General features: G+C 43.5%; 1 protein-coding gene across 3 annotated transcripts in view; it reads right to left on the bottom strand.

The window, feature by feature from the left end:
- The window catches only part of MFSD2A (MFSD2 lysolipid transporter A, lysophospholipid), a 55,128-nt gene extending 40,289 nt beyond the window's left edge, over positions 1 to 14,839 (bottom strand). Inside the window, exons 1-3 of one of the 3 annotated variants that reach the window (XM_087728216.1) lie at positions 14,293 to 14,839; positions 11,322 to 11,447; positions 8,139 to 8,263 (exon numbers count right to left, since the gene is read on the bottom strand). In XM_087728216.1, the coding sequence (XP_087584342.1) occupies positions 8,139 to 8,263; positions 11,322 to 11,447; positions 14,293 to 14,382 (341 nt within the window). In that variant the 5' untranslated portion in view covers positions 14,383 to 14,839. Of the gene's footprint in view, positions 1 to 8,138; positions 8,264 to 11,321; positions 11,448 to 11,913; positions 13,296 to 13,759; positions 13,831 to 14,292 lie in introns of those variants that run through there. The other 2 variants (XM_087728214.1, XM_087728215.1) reach the window with 2 other exon arrangements.
- Between the last annotated feature and the right edge of the window lie 6,548 nt (positions 14,840 to 21,387).

Consider the following 21,387-nt stretch of genomic DNA (forward strand, 5'->3'; position numbering starts at 1 on the left):
TTCTTTAAAGCCTCCAGTGCTGGAGCACCTACAACGTCTGAAGGCAAAGCTGTTCCACTGGTTAATTATTCTCGCTGTTAGGAAGTTTCTCCTTAATTCCAGGTCGTTTCCTCTCTTGATCAGTTTGCCTGCAATATTGCATTCCAACCATAGAAGTGGTTAGGATTTATTAAGCCGATTCAGTCAAAAACTGAAGCAGTACTAATTCTATTTGGTAATTTACAGTGCTGAAAAAAGTTGGAACTCAATGCTTTTTTCCTGCTTCGTTCTCTTCCAATTTCTCACCTGCCCATTACTTTTATTTCTATTTGATAGTCTTAATTTTTTTTAAAAAATGGGACATAAGAAGAACAAGCTGCAGCCCAGCCTGGCCCAGCCGGTCTCCCATCCTACTCACCCCACAAAGGTGACTGAGTCATTTGACTCGAAGTAACCTCCAGCCAAGGCGTGGCCCCAGACCCGTTGGAGGAAGGAAGCCAGATGGAATGTTAGCAAGCACACACGCCCTGCCTCCCCATTGGCTGTCTGGGGATGGTGTGTTTTACACACACGTCTCCTTTTCTACGCCACACACTTCTCTGCACACACCCCTTGCATAACTTTGGCGGCTTTAACCGTTTCCATTCCTGGGAACGGGAAGTGGTGCTCGGGTGCAAAGGAGACTCCAAAGTCAAGAGGGAACTCAACGTGGCCCTTGATCTGAGTGCAACGCCAATTGAAAGAGATGAAAAGTGTTAATCTGCTTCTTATTGCCACGATGAGCCTTTATTGCAACCAAAGCTTTGGGCGATGCCAAGTACATGGGGGGCGGGAAGGGGGAGTTCCATTGAAAAAGTCACAGGTGGGGAAGGTTGGAGAGAAGGCAAAGAGATGGCAAATCATGTTTTTGCAATGGGATACAGGACTAACCACAATGGTGCAAAAATGATCAAACCTGCATCAGGATTTCACAATGCAAATCCCAGATTTTGTACTTGTGTTTTGAGATAGGATGCAAAAATGTCGTAAGCCATGGGATTTGCAGTGAGAAATTGTGGCCCTGGTGGGGTCAATTTTTCCCTAGAGATGCCTGTCCTTCTTTCTTCCCCTTTATCTCCATGCCCAGCCACTGGCCTTTTCCCCTACTTTTGATGCACAAAGCCTCAAGGAATCATAAAAGGACTTTAAAATGCCAAAGACTCCATGGCTAGCTCAACAACAGCTTGGAAACTTTTCATACTAAAGCCTCCCATGTAGAAATGCAGGAGAGAAGAACAGCAACTCATGGCTAAATTTACTTCTGGTCTTTCCTTCAAGAGCTCAAGGCAATGTCCTTAACTCTGCAACCTCCAGTTTCAATTCCCACAACAAAGGCTGGTTCAGTAACCAGATTCATGAACAGGCCAAGTGAATTTTCTCAATTAGTCTATTTGCATCATTGTCCCAGCTTTTGCCAACCTCGCAGTTTGAAAGCATGTAAAAAAATGCAAGTAGAAAAATAGGGACCAGTTTGGTGGGAAGGTAACAGCGCTCCATGAGCCTTCGGCATTTAGTCATGCCGGCCACATGACCATGGAGACATCTTCAGGACAGCACTAGCTCTTCAGCTTAGAAACGGAGATGAGCACCGCCCCCTAGAGTTGGGAACAACTAGCACGCATGTGCGGGGAAACTTTTATCTTTACTTAATATCTTGTGCCCTACACCAGGGGTCTCCAACCTTGGCAACTTTAAGGCTTGTGGACTTCCTGTGGACAAGAAGGCACTACAGAGAGTGATCAATTCTGCACAAGAAACCATTGGTTGCCCTCTAACACCATTGGATGACATCGCCAGGTCTCGCTGCTTTAGCAGAGTAAGGAAGATATTCAGAGATGATTTACACCCTGGTCAGTGACCATTGGGCAGAAGACACCAAAGCCGAACAAATAGGCTTTAAAATAGTTTCTATCCTCATGGAGTTAAAGACTCTTAAACACAATCACAATCACTCCATACATATACGGAAACGTATGACTAGTTTTCTTTTTCTTTCTTTTTCTTTTCCTAATTACTTGCATAGGGATTATTCTTTATACTATTTATGTTGTTTGTATTTTTTACCATGGACTGCACCAGTGAGGCTAAAACCAATTTCATTGTATACATGATGTACAATGACAATAAAGGCTATACTATAACTTCAACCCCCAGTGTTCCTCAGCCAGCAAAGCAAAGCAAAGCTGGCTGAGGAACTCTGGGAGTTGAAGTCCACAAGTCTTAAGGTTGCCAAGGTTGGAGACTCCTGCTCTTAACCACTCAACTGCATGAACGGCCAACTGGGTACATATCCACCCTTAAAACCATAACCAGGTTTAGCAGGTTCTGCAAACGTCACCGCTGAGTTCCCACAGGCGGATGTCTCTCCTATCCTTGTCTGATGGATTCCTTGGCTTCCTTGTAACTGTTGCAAAACCTTTGCACACCACAAAAGAGAATGAAATATCCTGGCAGGGTGCTCTGTCTGTCTGCTTGCTTTGACCCTCTACACATGAAGTGAGCAAGTATCTCAGAAAGAGCATGCATGCAGGAACTTCTTGACTTAACAACTGGTCGCTTAGAAACTGTTCAAAGTTCCATGGAATGCAACATAGCTACTTACGACAATGCAGATTTGACGTTTTGACAGCTGCCCCCCCCCCAGTCGTGTAATAATGGGGCCGTTTCACATGACTAGGGTGGGCAGCTGTCATCTTTGGAATGTTGGGCAACTGACCAGCATTAATGGATGTTTGCAGCACCCCACAGTCCCACAGCTGTCATTGAGGATATTTTTGCTGGAAACTGGCAGTTACTTCTGGTGTCAGGCCTGGAAGCCATCTTTTGCATTGGGACTTCAGGCCTGCCGCATTTAATGCTGTGGAAAAATGGGAGGGGGAATTCTATGGAGTAGGGGAGATATATAGTCATAATAACATTCCTTTCTCAGAGAGTTAAGGTACTTTTGTCTTGCACCTGGAGGGGTGTGACTGGGAGGCACCTCCAGTTGGCACCTCCAATCAGAGGCACCGCCTGATTGGGCCATGTGATGGACATGTGGGTGCCGGGCAGGGGCTTGGACTTTGTTTTGGGTAGGGAAAACCTGGAAGCTTTCAGATTCGGGTTTTCCCAGATGTGCCAATATGACATCTCTAATGAAATGGAACTTTGAGGAACTTCAACCCTCGGAGTCTTCTTTCCTTGGGGGTGTTACTTGGAAGCCTGACATCTGGTTTCCAGCAAAAAAAATACCCACCCCATAGAGAACAATGAGTTTGTTTTATGACCTCCACAAAAAAATGTCATAAACTCGGATCAACCTCTGAACCATCTTCACGACTTGTGGGTTCAATTACAGTGTAAGTCCAGGACAGCCTGTGATGGAAGGGCAAACTAACTTTGAGGAATGTCCGTCTGAAACCGCTGCAAAATTTCACATGGTTTCATGGCAGGAAGAGGCGGAGAAAAACCGAGCTGGTGGCCATTCTCAAAGGATTGGTCTGCAACGTGCATTAAGGTGTCCTGCAGAGCTAAGGACAGCGGCCTCTGATCAGAGGTCTGAGGACACGATCTCCTAAATCCCAGGCTCTTCTTGCATCAGGGGACACTAAATTTAGCTGCTGATAAGGAGGCTGTTTTAGGCCTTCCAGAGGACACAACCACTATGCTGGGCAAATGCCAAGAGCAGAAACTATAGGTGCAGGAGAGCACTTCAACGCAACACAATACTTATACACACCTGCATTCCTCAAGCACAGGGCTTCCCTGCACCCTCCAATTCATACCCCACCAATACCAGCCAGCATGCCCAGTACAGTCATTTTCTGGCAAAGGGTGAGGGCAGCTGCCTGGAAGGCACTGGGTGAAGAAGACTTTGAGATTCTCTGTTTGGATCCACACATATTCGGGCTAAGTTAAGCTAAACTAGGGTTCATGTATTTGTGATATCGCATGTGGCAACCCAACCATTTTTTGATAGATACGAAGTGCAGAGAGTCCTCAACTTAGGATCAAAGTTGGGACCAGGTTTCCCTTGCTAAGCAAGGCAGTTGATAAGTGAGTCGCAGCCGGTTTTATGACCGTTTTGCCATTGTTGTTATGTGAATCACTGCACTTGTTAAATGAACCCAACTCCCCCCAATGTCAGAAGCCAACTGGGGAGGCTTCAAATGGTGATCCCGGGACTGCAGGCCACTGCAAACATTGTAAATACATGAGGAATGCCTAGTGCCGTGAGGGCAAACCTATGGCACATGTGCCACAGGTGGCACGCAGCACCCTCTCGGTGGGCATACGAGCCATCGCCCCACTTCAGCTCCATTGTGCATGCGCGTGCACCTCCCACCAGCCAGCTGGTCTGCAGGGCTCTGTCGCACATGCGTGGGAGGCGTGGTGTTTGAAGGGGTTCATGTGAGCATGCGCAGGGGGCTTGCGTGAGCATGCGTGTGGCATGTGTGTGCATGTGGGGTGCATGCACAGGGCTGTGCATGCATTCCATTTGGGGGCTTCAGGGGGGCACACACATATTGATACATGCACGCTTTGGGCACTTGGTCCAGAAAAGGTTAGCTATCAATGGCCTAGTGCAGGAGTCCCCAAACTTGGCAACTTTAAGACTTGTGGACTTCAACTCTCAGAATTCTCCAGCCAGCTCTGCTTCTGGGAGAATTCTGGGAGTTGAAGTCCACAAGTCTTAAAGTTGCCAAGTTTGAAGACCTTTGGCCTCGTGCAATCCTCACTTGACCGTGGGGATGCTATGATGTTATGATGGCCACGCAAGTGTGTGGACCAGTCTTAAGTCATTTTTGCAAAAGAAATGGTTGTTAAATCAAGGTCCACCTGTAAGAGCAGTATTTCATCAACCTTAGCAACTTTAAGATAAATGGACTTCAACTTCCGGAATTCCCCAGCCAGCATAATAAAACACAATTCATTTTTGTTAGGTGTGGGTTGCATATTATGGGATTCTAGTGTTTTATTCACATGGGCTTATTGTGGTTGCCTGAACCCAGAGTCAGGAAAAGCTTTTACAAAAGCATCTTTCAAAGAGAGTTCCTAAAGCTTGGCTGAATGAACTTATTTATTCATACATTCTTTGCTCTTATATTTTTTTTCTTTTAAAGGCCAATCTATGCAAATGACTCTAGCACATGACTCACACATGACTACACACATGACTCTAGCCAGAGGGACTGAGTTATTCCAGCCAATTATTAAAAGTTCCTGGTTTGTTGGCTTAACAGTGGAAACTTCATGCTTCTGAGATCATCAAACCCATGCCTGAAAAATATCTGACCATTTTATAGGTAATAACACAATGCTTTTAACTTATGATGGCCCCATCAAGTTATGACCATAATTTCAGGCTCAATTATGGTTATAAATCGAGGACCATTGGTTACCAATAGATAATTTTCATGCTGAATGGGCAAGGCTTCTAACTGCCAATTGTTCTTCACTACAAGTTTTAATTACGTAAAAGTGAATTAAATCAACTCAAAGTTTGAATGTCTTGGCATCAAGCAACAATTTTTGGACTGTAGCACTAGGTATACCTAAAAAATCCAAATGTAAGCTAGAGAACATTGTGCGTTCCCATTTTATAATATCCTGTGGAGGTTTTCATGCTTGTATTCTCATTCTCTGAGTCATAATCTTAATTCCATTTACAGACCTTTCCAGGTAGATATCAGAACAAACTCCCTGAGCTGTAAATCAAGGGAAGATTGTCTCATGAAATTGGGAATTCTCTTTTCTTTGAGGGGTTCAAATTAAGAGCTGGCTGGTCAACTTTCAGATGTTCTTGTAGTGGATTCTGAATTGAGCAGGTGATTCAGAGCTATATCAATGTATCACAACCTTAGCAACTTTGAGATGTGTGGACTTCAACTCCCAGCATGCTTCCTGGGGAATTCTGGGAGTTGACGTCCACACATCTTAAAGTTGCTAAGGTTGAACAATACCGTTGTAGGCAATCTGGTGCTATGCAGTTGCTATTTTCCAAAAAGCATTAATATGGTCAAGAAGATGGATTTCAAGAACAATCCTGAAAAATCTTCTGCCCATGCTTGCTATAAATTAAGAAAACAGGTGTCCCCCAAGCCACTTGGGGCCTGCTATCTCTAAAATGCTCACCAACAGCTGAAATTGGGGGTGGGTGGGAGGAAAGCAAGCAAACAATCAGAGGGAGAATGGAATATCCAGGAAGAAGATGTAGCTTGAACGAATGTGTGACCTATTGTGGTTTTATATATATATATCTACACATACAAAACCCTTCATGGACTAGCCAAGAGCTAGTTGACTTTTTCCTTATGACCCACCAAAATACAACTTTTGCTTCACAACCAGCACTACTCAGGTGAGCCTGAGGACACAGATAAATTTCCAAGTGCTTCAAGGACCCTCTAAAAAAATGCAAATGACCAGCTGTCTGCAACGAATACAAATTCTTCCATTCCCCACTGTCAGAGCTGAAGAAGCTTCTTGGATGAGAAGCGAAACGTCTTCAAAAGAAAGAGCAAGAAAGTCCAGTTGCCTCCTGAAAAAAGCACCTTCGGGACAACCATGACCTGGATGGCTGAGAAGTTCTACAGACGTTTTGCATCTCAAGCTCAGACCATGCAAGACATCTCAATTTCACCAAGTCACCTTCCTACAAGGACCCAAAATTATCTCCCAGGTTGGGGAAGAAGCAGAATTGATCCACAGTGTTGCAGTCACAAAACTAAGGGAGATAATGAGTTGCCAGTATTACTGGTACCCTCAAATGCAACCCTTGAATGTTTCTCACTTGACTATGATTCACACCAACCACTTCCTCCACCTTTAATAAGCTTCTTCTACAGCCCCAATGGAGAAAGGGGCCTGCAGCTAGTCCAGCTCATCCAACTCAAGTCACCAGGGATCAAAACCCTCCTGGTGCTTTTGACATTCTCCAATCAAGAACGGCAAACAACAAGGTTACAATTATCTCTATAAATTCAATCCCCAGCACTTGTGGGTAAGTCAAGACTGATTTTAAGTGAGCTTGGCTTCAAATGACTATAGGAGCAACTCTGACTAGCTTTCCAAGTTGAAGACTAGTTCTTGAAGACTAGTTCTAGTTCTAGTATTGAAAAAAAACATCTCACAAAGTAATGTACAAACCTCTTTTGTTACCAAGAACAGCACACAAATGTGCTCTTGTGATCAGCTGTAATTGAGCTTCCTTACGTTTCATCACAGGAGGTGGCAGAACATAAGCCAACCTTGGTTAATCTTCAAAAAGCTAAACAAGGTTTCTTGGATACTTCTCATATCCAAGAGACACCGGGCTATTTGATAAAATAACATCTAAAAAAAAAGTGGTGGCAAACTACTCCTGCTACAAGAAGACTGTAACTAGAAAACTCTATAGATGTCACCATACATCAGGGGTATCAAACATAAGGCCCACGGGCTGGATCTGGCCCCGGATGTGCTCAGATCTGGCCCCAGGGCCATCCTGGAAAATGTAACAGGCTGGCCCACATCGCTTTGGCCCAGTCTACCAAATTCAAAGAGGAAACATTGGGCCAGCATGGCTTTGACCTGGTCTACCCAGTGAACAGGAAACATGCCAGAAGTTTGGGGAGTGGTGTCAAGCTGGCCACAACCATCGAGTCAGCCATGCCCACCCAGTCTCCCCCCACCCAGGTCAATCACAGCCATGATGCAGCCCTCAATGAAATTGAGTTTGATATCCCTGCCATACATCATGAAATTTTGTTTGAAAGTGGCATCCACAAGACTGCATCCAGGCATATGTCAACTTGCAAAGCACTACCATGTCTGTTATCGAGTTGCCATGGATGAAAAGGGGAGCACATTCCATGCATACCTTCAGCCAGGGTCAGATCTCAGATTAGCCACAGCAGGCTTGTGAGGCGTGGAATTCTGCAGCTTGCTGGAGCACCTCATTGGATAATGTGATTTATGACACAGACTGAGGGGAGGAAACAGGGGCAAAGTTTAGCCGTAACTTACATGAGGTCAGATCTGACTCCGCTAGGGTATTGCTGAAATATTGCTCCTAATAAATGACTGGGTTTCTTTTGAAACTTGGCTTGAGGCTCATAAATTAATTAGGGCATCTTTCAGAAACATGACAGCATACTTACCAGGGCATCAGGCGTCCAAAGCAAGTCCAGGAGCTTTTACTGATGAAGAAACCCACCAGGGGGTCAGTTATGGCATCCCACGCCCGTCCCCCAAACAGGATGAGGGATGCGTAGAAGGGGTCCATCTGTTAAACAGAAGAAGGGAAGAACCTCCATTCAACTCAGGCGTGAGAACTCATTCTCTCACTGAAAGTCATAAGGGGAAGAAAAGCAAATTGGCCTCTGGTAGAAAAAAAAGGACAAGTAGAAACAAGCCAACCCAGTGGGAAGAGAGCTACCGTAGGGCAAGGTGGAAAATTCAGTATTTGAACCAAATCCATGCATATAAACTCAAGTCAGTTTGCAAGTGAGCTGCAGTTGCTGAAATTCTCTTGGTAATGGCTTTCTATCTCTTCCAATAAATAGGGATAGTCCTCGACTTATGACTGCAATTGAGTCAAGAATTATGCTGGCTAAATCATGCTGATTATTAAGCGGGTCATCACATGACTGGGCCCAATTTTACAACCTTTTTTGTATCAGTCGTAAAAGAGCACCCCAGGTGTTATGCGAACCCGTTGTTGACAATGGGTGATGTGTTTTTTTTTGCTGGAAATCAGAAGTAAATGCTTATTTCCAGCAAAAAACATTATGAGTTATGGTCAGGTGACTGTGGGGTGCTACAAATGGCCGTAAATGCTGGCCAGTTGCCAAACACCCATAATGCACCATGTGATTGGGGGAAGGCATTGGAACTTTGAACCCAGCTCTTAAGTAGTTTTTAAGTCTATTGTAATTTCAAACAGTTGCTAAGTGACCGGTTGTAAATTGAGGACTAGTAATAGCACTTAGACTTATATACAGCTTACAGTGCTTTACAGCTTTTTCTAAGCAGTTTAGATAATCAGAGTTATTGCCCCCCCAACAATATGGGTCCTCATTTTTCCCACTTCGGAAGGATGGAAGGCTGAGTCAACTTTGAGAATTGTGAGATTCAATTTGCCAAACTGCAGGCAGCCAGCAGGCAGCAGAAGGAGCCTGCAGTACTGCACTCTAACCACTGCACCACCACGGCTACCTGTGTGACTCACTCTGTGGTTTTGATATGTTCTCCTGAGCTTCTCTAAGTGGTTCGAATTCTGTCTCTAGCTAAAGCCTGGCATTGACAAGCTGGAACATGGAGCGGCTTTATCAGATGGTGAAGTTACATTAATTACAACCCAAAGGTGCTTTAAAAAAAACAACAACTGGATTTTCTTGGGATTTTTTTTCCTTAAAAATGTTTCACTTCTCATCTAAGAAGTTTCTTCATTTCTGGATGAGCTTCTTGGATGAGAAGTGAAATGTTTTCGAAGAAAAAAATCCAAGAAAGTCCAGTTGCCTTTTGGAAAAAGCACGCTTGGGACAACCATGACCTGGATGATTTGAGAATCTCCATGGTCACGTTAATTGCATTTTTAGGTCTGCCACCCTCTAGTTTTGAAATATTGAGTAGCTGCTTTCTTCATCCGAAGCTATGAACTTCGAAATGCTACGCAGGCTTCCAGGGACAACGGGGCCAAAATACAGATGGAACCACATATCAACAGTTGTACATATCATTAATTGGGCTTGCGGGATTATGGTTTATTTAACAAATTACAGTACAAGCAAGTCAGGGCTTTGTGGGATGTGTGAACTCAAGTCAGTGAGTTACCAAGCAATAGCAAATGTGTTGCTCTTCTCAGCAGGGGTTATTGACTGAAAGCAAAATGCCACGGCGAACATATAATCGAGGCAAGCAATGCACCACGAGAAAACAAGATGTTCTTAATTTGAGAACACTTGCTAGGAGCATGCAAAATGGACTGAACAATGCTTTCAACAATCTGGTCATACATCAGACTAGAATAGGGGTGAGACACGTGGTTTGGTGCAGATTAGGTCAAGAAATTCTGGAGGCATTCTGTGCCCCAGGAAGACAAGACATGGAAGGGAAGCATGAAGTCCCAGCTAAGAGAAAAGAAAGAGACGCCTCTGCAATTGGGGGATGGTTCCTTCCCTAAGCTAGCACTCTCTGGATCAGACCTGAGCATTCTGTAGCTCCAGGCCACATCTGGCCTTTCGGCTGTCCCTGTTTGGCCCATGTGAGGTCAATCAGAAATTAGAAATCAAATGTGAATAAGTGTACAGTCCTATTGTTTTGATTCTTCAAAACAGTCTCATTTTCTCATGTGGTCACTTGGGAAAATTAATTGCCCCGTTCCCTGCTCTGGATGAATGGGGCAGCCTATTTGCTATTGCTTAGTAACTCCTGGAGTTCCCAAAGAAATAATTCCTGTGCTGCTAAGATTTTAGGGCAATTTAATTCTACCACATTTGGAAGATTCTGGATGCAAGAAAACTGCATTGTGCAAAGCTGTTACAGGTAATTTTCAACTTACAACAGTTCATTTAGCAATTTTTCAAAGCTGCAATGGTTACCACTGCAATCATCCCTTACTGCAATGTCCCCACTGTTGTATGATCAAAATTTGGGCTCTTGGCAAAGACCATACATTTATGATAGCTGCAATTTCCCAGGGTCATGGGATCACCACTTTTAACCTTTCCAGCCAGCTTTCAAAAGCAAAGTCAACAGGGGAAGCTGGATTTGCTTAACAATTGTATTATTTGCTCAACAACTGCATGATTCTGACACCGATAACAACTGTGGCAAAGAGGTCGTAAAACTGGGCACCACACACTTTACAACCACCTTACTCAGCAACAGAAATTCTGTTCCCAATTGGGGTTGTAAGTCGAAGACTAGCTTTACACAGGCGTGCAGAAGCCCTTGGATCCTGAGCTCAGTAAGGGGTTGCATGAATGTGGGCTGCCCATAGGTGGGTACTAGGGACACAGCACTGAGACCCAATCTGAAAGAGCAACAAGAAAGTACTTCTGTAATAGAAAGCTAGCATCTCAAGCAAAAGGTTAGGCAAGAAGCTACCTTGAAAAGGGATGGTTCTACATAGAGTGGAGCATGTAGGAAATTTTGCATGGAAAGAAAAGCTTTTGGGAACTCTAACCCGAACAAACAGCCCTTGAAGAAAATCTATACTGGGTGCAAATCTTTAGACGTGGCTCAGCCTAGAGTTGAATCCAATTGGAGTCCCCAATAAGTCTTGATTTGACCACCCACCCCCAGTCTCAAAGAAAGGACCGAAGCCAGTTAAGACTTACCTGTACCACGTCCAGCAAGTAAATCTGGAGAAAGAATCCCAAAGCACAACCAGTGATTTGATAGGGTGCTCCACCAATGGCATAACACACTTTGCTGCATATCGATAGCTTTGTTTTGCTTTCTCTCTGGAAAAGAAAATTTGGAAGCAATGGTTAAAACTCCAGAAGAAAGATCAAATAGGACTCGCTCTGTATCAGTGGTTCTCAGCCTTGGCCATTTTAAGACACGTGGACTTCAATTCCCCGCAAGTTGGCTGGGAAATTCTAGGAGTTAAAGTCCCCATGTCTTAAAGTTACCAAGGATGAGAAATACTTGCTCTATGTTCCACAAATTCAATTCATCTTTAAATTCACCCAACCCAATTTATGGAATTAACTTATTTTCTGGATTCACACAATACACTGAACAAGAAATTGACCCAGTGCTTTGGTTTGTACTTGGTTTTAGAAAGGGAGAATTTTGCACCTTCTAGACTCTTTAGCAGTATTTGCACGTATCTTCCCAAGGTATTTATCACTCCTACTTTCTAGCAACAACTTTCTTTGTTCACTCTTAGCAAATATCCCAGCTTAAACAGTCAATAAATCTCACCAAGGACAGATCATAGAAGCTAGTCCAGAAAAAGTGGTGCTTGTTCACGCTTTCAGCCCAATTGGGGTGAAAAAACAATGAAACACTTTCTCCCACTGCCAGCAGGGTGTACGGCTGTAACAGCCTCCCCATTCACCCAAACAACTCTGGATGTGCTATCAATAATTATTACAGATTGAAAAACTTGAGACGTTGCATTAAATTATTCAGATTTCAGGTCCTCTTCCCCCTGTTGGATCCAATCCAGAAGTTAAAGCAGAGTTTTGAACACCACTGGATTTTTACCAGTGTTGATTATTAACCAATTTCATTGTATACATGATGTACAATGACAATAAAGGCTATACTACTACGATTATGTATGTTGGGTGAACATAGCAATTGTGCATCATCTCCAATAAGTTGCGGTAATCACACATCCAATCCAACCAATTGGTAAATACAAGTGGTGTGAACTCAGAAGGATCATCATAAACATATTGGCTGAAATCGCAGGAGTGATTTTTAGAGAAGTTTTGAAAGAGTTTGCAATTCCTGATTTAACTAGACTTCTTTCCTGAAACTCAGTTCAGTTTTTACTACTGAAAAGGCAGTTTACAAGTGAGGGAATAGTGAGATCCTTCCAGTTAGATACCCAGACACAAAGACTATCTTCACATCATTCTTAATCAGAGGTGGACAATTTGATGTTCTCCAGGTATTTTGGATACAGTCCTGCATTCTCTTGCCATTGGATATGCTGGCTGAGGCTGAATGGGTATTTAAATTCAAAACATCGGGTGAGTGCCGTAATGCCTAGCCAAATGCTATGCCCTGAACCTTGGCTTACATTCAATGGTTACCCCAAGATCAATATACAGTGGCCATGTTTGCATGGTTAGACTACAGTGCAGTTGGATGTGCAGCGATTTGGTGAATTCAGCTTCTGTTTAGCCTTTTGAGTGAAACAGGCCATTTATTTAAGACATAACTGGTCACCCAAAAACTGTCTCACAGACTCCAACAAACTCTCCCTCAAAAGCCAACCATCCCTTCCGTGCTCAGGTTACAGATTATAAACACCAAGTCTAAGAGAGAAGCCACAGGCTGAATTGTCCTTTTCTATTAAGGTTTGTTTCCTGGCATCCTGGTCAGTTCACTGGCTATCCTGGTCAGAAGCGGAAACTGAGTAAGAGAGCGCCAGACGATTTTCAGCACTGAGTTCATTCATTCTTTCAAGACCTCTCAAGTCCCAGGCTCACATTCTCACCCATCGATCACTTCCCACCCCACGCTAAAAATCGGGGCATTCCGGCCACCCACGGCTACGAGGGAAGCTAAATCCTGGAAAAGCCACCCTCGCATTAAAACCTCACCCCACCCCTTTCCGAAACAACCTGCGACTTCTCCGTAAGAGCACCACAGTTGTTTCTTAAAGAGGCAGAAGGACACACACACACACGGCCACGAAGTTTTGAGAAAGAAACTAAAAGAAAAGGAAAACCTGCCCCCTTCCCCATTAAATACATTTTTTACAAAAAAGGAGAAACAAGCCGACTGCTTTTCTCGTGTATTATATTTATATGTATATATTTTCCAAAAGAGGAAGCGGCCGCCCAAAGCGGGGGCCGTCCCTTCTTCTCACCGTTTATGAATGGACTTGAACTCCACGAGGCCTCGTAGCGCTTTTAGTTACAACTCCAAGGCTGACTCGCCGACAAACCCGAGGTGGGAGCTCTTATTAAAAGAGGCGGGGGGCTTCCACGCGGTGTAAGTCAACCCCTCTTCTTCCTCCCTCTCTTCTCAGTCCCCTTCACTACTCTCCCGTTGCCCCGTCCGCACGTCCGACCTACCGGGAGGGACTAACCTTGAGGAAACGCCAGGGGCGAGAAAGCGTCCGCAGCAGAGCCATGGTGGATCGTTCACCCAGAGCCCGCTCGAATTTGAAGGCTCCGAGACTTATAAGGAAGGCTCGTCCGCCCGTCCGCCCGCCCACCAACCTCCGCCCTGATCCGGAGAGAGGGATCCGGACGGCTCGCCGAACTTCGCCTTCCAGGACCCCTTTGATTTTGGGGAGGGGGCGTTTCAGGCTCTCCCGGGTCCGCTTGGGAGGAGGGGGGAAAGCCAGCGAGCAGCGCGCACCGCCCAGACACATTCCATGCTTTCTGGCTCTCTGGGGATCCCTCCCCGGTGGATCGACTGCCCCGGGGGCTGCACGTGGATCGCCCAACTATTTCTAGCCGCGCTTCCTCGGGAGTCGATCTTCCTTGGGCTTGCAAGCAGGGCCAGTTTCGCGCGCGGTTTCCAGCCTCTCCGCGCCTTAGTTAACTTTTTTCTTCTTCTTCCCCCGGCCCCTTTTGGCCTTCGCCCTCCCGCTTCCGCCGCTGACTTTCGCTTTACCTTGGATGGGATCAGTTCCTCCGGTTTTAAGATGCTCGGTTGCAAGAGGCCAGCCGAAGAGACGCTCTCAGCTCCTTCTCCTTTGGCCATTGGCAAGCCCAGGGGATCGGGTCCGAGTAATCCACTTGATCTCCGTGCGCGAAAGTTGTCCTTTCCCCCTTTCCTTTCTTTCCTTCTCCTTTCCTTTCTTTTTCCTTTCTTCTGTCTTTTCTTTCCCCCTTTCCTTTCCTCCTTTCTCCTCTTTTCCTCTTTTTTCTTTTCCTTCCTCCTCTTTTCCTTTCTCCTCTTTTCCTTTCCTTTCTTTTCTTTTCCTTTCTCCCCTTTTCCTTTCTTTTTCTTTCCTTTCTCTCCTCTTTTCTTCTTTCTTTTCTTTTCCTTTCTTCTCTTTTCCTCTTTTTTTCTTTTCCCTTCTCCTCTTTTCTTTTTCCTTTCTCCCACTTTTCCTCTTTTCTTTCTTTTCTCTCTCTCCTCAATTCGCTTTCAGACCTTTCTGTCTCGAGAGCAGCGGCGGGACCGTCAAGGCGGGCGATCGCAAGGCTGACGTGAGCGTCCCGAACGGCTGGATCCGAGCGGAGGAGAATGAATGAATGCCTTCCTTTCTACGGCGGGCGGAGTTTTTTTCGCGGGCCACCAGCCGCGGCTCCTCCCCAGCCTCGTAAGGGGAGGGGAGAGGGCGCCTCTGCTGGAATTAGAAGCACCCAAAAAATTCTGGACGTGTGAAGGGAGCCAATCCGGAGCTGAGCTTCTGAAAACACCCTCGCCTTTCCCACTCCGGACAGCTGGCAGTTCTCGCCTTGCAAGACAGACGCGGGCTGCAAAAAAATGACTTCTTTCTGTCTGCGTGTAAAAAAATAGAATAGAATTCTCTTTTGGCGTAGGGTGTATGGAGAGCAGAAGAGCTAATAATTGTTCTTGGGGGTCGATGGTAAGACGAATTGATGTAAATATTTAATAATATAAAATAATGTTGGTTAGGTAACAGTATACATGTGGTTATTTGTTATGAAAATGAAAAAAAAATATTTTTTTAAAAAAGAATTTTTTATTGGCCAAGTGTGATTGGACGCCCAAGGAATTTGTCTTTGGTGCAGATGCTCTCAGTGTACCTAAAGAAAACTAAAATAGAATACATTCATCAAGAATCATAAGAAACAACACTTAGTGATAGTCAAGGTTACTAATAAGCTATCAAATCGTACTAGGAAACAAATAAAAACAATATAAATTGTAAAGATACAAACAACATGGTTATAGTCGTAAGTGGGAAGAGATAGGTACTAGGAAGGAAGAGAAGAAGAATAGTAATACAGTCTTAGTAGGTAATATGACAGTTTTATGGGAATTAGTTGTTAAGCAGAGTGAAGGCATTTGGGGGGAAATTGTCCTTGTGTCTAGTTGTTCTGGTGTGCAGTGCCCTATAGCGTCATTTTGTGGGTAGGAGTTGAAACAATTTATGTCCAGGATGTGAAGGGACTAGATATTTTCACCGCCCTCTTTTTGATTCATGCAGAATACAGGTCCTCGATGGAAGGCAGGTTGGCGTCCAAAGAATGCAGCCTTTTCTGAGATTCAGGGAGTCCTCAACTTAACAACAATTCATTTAGTGACCATTCAAAGTTACCGCGGCACTGAAAAAAGGGACCCGTGACCGTTTTTTTACACTTTATAACATTGCAACATTGCAGTAGAGTCACATGGGTGCTTGGCAATTGGTTCATAGTTATGACCGTGGGGGTGTGTGGGGGTGTCATGTGATCCCCTTTTGCGACCTTCTGACAAGCAAAGTCAATGGGGAAACCAGCTTCACTTAACAACCATCTGACTAAATTAACAGCTGCGGTGATTTACTTAACAACTGTGCCAAGAAAAATCGTAAAACGGGGCAAAGCTCACTCCACAAATGTTTCACTGAACGACATAAATTTGGGGGTCAATTGTGGTCATAAGTTGAGGACTACCTGTACAGTATTTGCTTACCGCATGCTTACAGGTAGCCTTGGGCTTCCAACAGTCGTTTGGTTACTGACCATTCAAGATTACAATGGCACTAAACAAAGGGATTTAGGAGCATTTTTCACACTAACGACTGTTGTGGACATGTGACCAAAATTAAGATCCTTGGTAACTGGCTCATATTTATGATGCTCGCGGTGCCCAGGGGTCAGGTGATTTCCTTTTTGTGATCTTATGACATGCAAAGTCAATGGGGAAGTCAGATTCACTTACCAGCCCTGTTACTCGCTTAACAACTGTGATGATTCACTGAGCAACTGTTGCAAAAAAGGTTGTAAAACGGGACAAGTCTCACTTAATAACTGTCTTGCAGCATCCCCGTAGCCACATGATCAAAATTCAGCCGCTTGGCAACTGGCATGTACTTATGACGGTTCCAGTGTCCCTCCCTTTTGCGATTTTCTGATAAGCAAAGTCAATGGGGAAGCCAGATTCACTTAACAACCGTGTTACTAATTTAACAGCTGCAGTGATTCACTTAACAACTGTGGCATGAAAGGTCGTAAAACGGGCCAAGATTCACTTAATTGTCTTGCTTAGCAATGGAAATTTTGGGCTTGGTTGGGCTCAAACCTATTCATTACAGTAATTTATAATATTTTAATAATATTTTATAATATTTTAAGACACCCATCTTCCTCATAATTAATGCAGTGTAAAGTGATGAATATCCTATTCTGGATTTTCACCTGAGGTGAGTACAGTATAACTAACTGTAGAATAGGGGTTGAGTTTGACCCTCACTTTAATCCTGAAATCTGTTTACCCATCATGTTTAATCTGGTTGTTGAATCAACCCACGAAGCAGAAATCAAACCAAGAAACTAACCTAGAATGCAAGTTAGTGCTGCTAAATTTTCCATTCATCTGATTAAGGATGTTGGGTAAATAAGGCCACTGAAGCACAGACTAGCTTATGGATATTTTATTCAAATCTGTTTGACCCATTTGTAGTTCAGGGGGTTAGGCAACTCCTCAATTAACTGGGTTAATTGAGTAAGCCTTAGCTTTGTTCATTGTATTATGAAAACTGTCAAGGTACGCCTTGGAGTTAATTATGCCCCCGCAAAGCCCATAAACAGTGTGGGGTTTAAGAGCCATAGCAAAGTCTGGCTGGGTTAAGAATTCCAGTTTTTAAACCAGATTTTTGAGAAGAAAGAAAATTTCAATGTGAGATTTTGAAATTTTTTAATTTTTAAAGAAACTTTGCTTCAAAGTAATGTGGAAAGTCAGTGAATGCTATTATGCCTGTGTGCATTTAATTGGCCTTCAGGTTAAATCCTGAATTTCATTTATTTCTGGCATGAAGTTTTCCTGCAGGCTAAAATGGTTTGTTAAACAAATGATAGTTGGTCGGCTTCGGGGGGAGGAGCCTGCCGCCGTCGGGAGCTCAATGAAGCTCCTGTCAGGATTCTGGTTCGTATATCTTATAAGATCTATAGATATCTCCCCTTTCTGGCAGAAAGGGGCAGGGAGAAGGTCAGTCGTTAGGATCTCTTTGTAATTCATAGCTTTTTTTTTGCTGTGAATGGAGAAGAGGTTCAACATTAGCTGAGCTTTTACTCCGGCCAGTTTTCCGCGCTGCCTTTTTTGCAGCCCTAGGCAGATTGCCCCCCCCCCCCAGGACAAAGCTAAGCTATTTAAAAACCAATCCGGGCGGGGACCATTCCTGAGGAATTTCTTCCATTACTATCTAAAATACCAGCTTCAACTTCGCAAAAGGCTCCCTTTTTTTTTAGCTGCGTCACAAGATGGCGATCTTGTAGCTTTTGTGTTTGATGTGACGTACTTAGTCAGCCCTACCCTCCTGAAGGCTTCTCCGTACTAATTGCTAAAAGATTAACTGAGGGGAGCAGAGACTTTGATTTTTGGCTCGCTTGATTGCTTGTCTTTTATTTTTACTCTGGAATGGCTCCCAAATCTAAACAGAAGCGCTTCCTTAATAACATATCTCAAAAAACTGCTATGAAGCCGCTACCCTTGCCTCCCACACCCTCCACGGGAGATTTGTTAACACAAGAATTTCTTCTCAAAATGCTTAATGATTTCAGACAGGAAATTAATCAACTGATATCGGATTTATATGATCAATTTGATGCTAAAATTGTTCAGGCAAAGGAGGATATGATCGGAGTAATGACAGTCATGACAGATTATATTGCTGAAACGGAGGACAAATTGGAACTTTTGGAAGAAACTAACCTTAATTTGATATCCAAAATTCAAACGTTACAACAGGAAATTGAAAATGCTCAAAAACAACTTGTCATGATAAATTATAATAAGACTGCCTTCGCAATAAGAGTTAGAGGACTGCGTGAAAATCAACAGGAGAATTTGAAACAGATCTTCTTTGAGGCTCTTAGCCGCTTGGTGGGAAGTCCGGGACTTAACTTTGATTGGCAGATTCAAAGAATTTACCGCCAGAATTTGTGGGTAGCAAAACAGCGACAGCTTCCGAGGGACATAATTATATACTTTACCACAAGGGAATCCAGAAATGAGATAATACAGAGGCTTTACAACAAGAGGTTGAGAATTGATGGACAGGACTTGATTGTTTTTAAAGCGATACCATCTCAAATATTAAGAACAAGGAGAGAGTACGCTTTCTTAACCGAAGAACTCAGAAATTCTCAGATTCCATACAAATGGGAAGTCCCAGCTGGCATTACAGTTACATTTGGCAACTAAAAACACCGCATTAATTCTGTCTGTGAAGCCCGAGAATTTTACTACGAGACCTTGAAGGCGGGACTTCCTGATTCATCCGGACCTGGAGAGAGACAAGGAGAAGGAGAAGACAAGCAGCGAGACACGTGGCTACAAGGCGGAGGGTGTTGCTTTCCTCTTCCGGAAGGGCAGAAGACTAAAGAATAAAGACTTAGCGATGTTTTTAAAACTTTATGATTTCTGTCTGGGACAAAATGGAAAAGTTGTATATCGATGATGAGACATGGAGACTGAAAGAAGCGTTGCTGATTGTGGACACATATTGTATATAAGATTTGTTTGAACTCTAACTCAAACTGTGCATGAATTATTTTCCTAGGCGAGGAGAGCGGAGATTGCGATCTTTTTGAGTTGTGGTCTGGGACGAACGGAGTTGGGAGGCGCGTGGGAGAGGGAAGGGTAGCGAAAGCTTAATTAGACTACTTGGGGCTAGAATGCAAGCTGATGTTTGTTTGAGTTGCTATTTCAATATAAGGTCAAGAAAGACTGGTCGGAGAGTCTCCAGGAAGGTGGAGTAAATATGTGAGGAGCAATGGACGCGGATAAAATATATATGTGGATATGGATAAAGGCAGGGTGGAAGGTAAAAAATTTACATGTGGAGGTGGGTAAGGATAGAAAGGGAGGTGTTGGAAATGAAAAATGAAAGAAGTACTTGAGTTTAATGGTTTTATAGAAAGGTTTGGATATTCGGATAAAAAAGAGATAAATTAAAGGTCTGAATAGATAGACAAAGCAATGAGACTTTTAGTTGGGGAATCCTAATTGATTAACTTACCTGGCTCTAATACAGTTTGAAACCCTGCAAGTAGTAAAATAACCGAAATTTGGAATGAGCTACATTGTTTAAGATTTACAGATGATGGGAAGCTGTGTTAACGTAGTGGGTTTATTGACCCTTCTTGTTTTTCTTTTCGTTTTGTGTGTGTGTGTGTGTTCTTTTTTTTCTTTTCTATTTTTTACTATTCTCTTTTTTTTGGCTTTTCTTTTATTTTCTTTTTTAATTTTAAAGTTAGCTGGCTTTATTATACTCAAGTGTTTGTTAAAGAATTATGCCGGGTATGGGACCTGCGAAGCCGTAAGGGGGTTAGGGAGGGGGGATTATAGGGGGGAGGGGGGAGGGTGGAATTACAGTTTCAATTCTTAGAACAATAAGAATTCACTTGTATACTGCGGCTCGTTTTCCCTTTTTTTTTCTTTTTCTCTTTTATTTTTTAAAAAACAAACTGAATAGATTAATTGTAGGGATACACCAAAGTGAGGAGAAGAGGGAAAGAGGAGGGAGAAGTAAAGAGGGAGCGAGAGGGAATGTAAGGAGGGTGAGATGGAGGGAGGGGGAGATGTCTGAGGGGGAAGGGAAGTAGAAGAGGGGAATGCTGGAGGGGAAAAATGAAAGTTGGAGGGGGAGAAGAGAGGGTGTATGGGGGATTGAAGTGTCATGTTGGGTCTTTTTTTTTTTATGGTGGATTTTTTTCTCTTTGTTTTTTGTTACGCACAGTATATAAGTGATTGTATAAAATGAAAATGAAAATGAAATAAATAAAACTTAACAGGATAAAAAAAAACAAAAAAAAAACAAATGATAGTTGTTGTCTTTGTTTTTTAAATCTGACTTAGCGTTGTTTGAAAATGCAGCCTTTCGATAGCAGACTTTCAGCTATAAATTGGTCACATTCATTTTAAAAAGCTTTTCATGATGGTGGCTGTTGTGGTAATCCATTCCACAGTGTAACCATTCATCTGCTCTTCCTTTTTCCTGAACAAAGACAGCTGGACTACCGTGTGCTGGTAAGCTCGTGAAAAGTAAAGAAAATAGACAATTAAGGTATTAACAAATATGGAACAAGATTGTGACTGAAGACCTATGTACCTATCCTTACGATTTATATTGATTGTTTCCTAATATGATTTGAATGCTTATTTGTATTCTATGACTCAGAGGTGGTATTCAGCAGGTCCTAACCAGTTCTGGAGAACTGATAGCAGAAATTTTGAGTAGTTCTGAGAACCGGTAAATACCACCTCTGACTGGCCCCACCCCCCATCTATTCTCTGCCTCCCGAGTCCCCGCTGATTGGGTGGGAATGGGGATTTTGCAGTAACCTTCTCTTGCCACACCCACCAAGCCATGCCCACCAAGCCGCATCCACAGAACCGGTAGTAAAAAAAATTGAATCCCACCACTGCTATGACTATCATTAAGTGTTGTACCTTATGATTCATGATGAATGTATCTTTTCTTTTACGTACACTGAGAGTATATGCACCAAAGACAAGTTGTATTCTACTCTACTCTACTCTACCCTACCCTACCCTACCCTACCCTACCCTACCCTACCCTACCCCACC

This window comes from Thamnophis sirtalis, unplaced genomic scaffold (genome assembly GCF_051295495.1).
Source record: "Thamnophis sirtalis isolate CommonGarterSnake01/CBP01778 unplaced genomic scaffold, rThaSir2_p1.2 scaffold_13, whole genome shotgun sequence".
Classification (NCBI taxonomy): domain Eukaryota; kingdom Metazoa; phylum Chordata; class Lepidosauria; order Squamata; family Natricidae; genus Thamnophis; species Thamnophis sirtalis.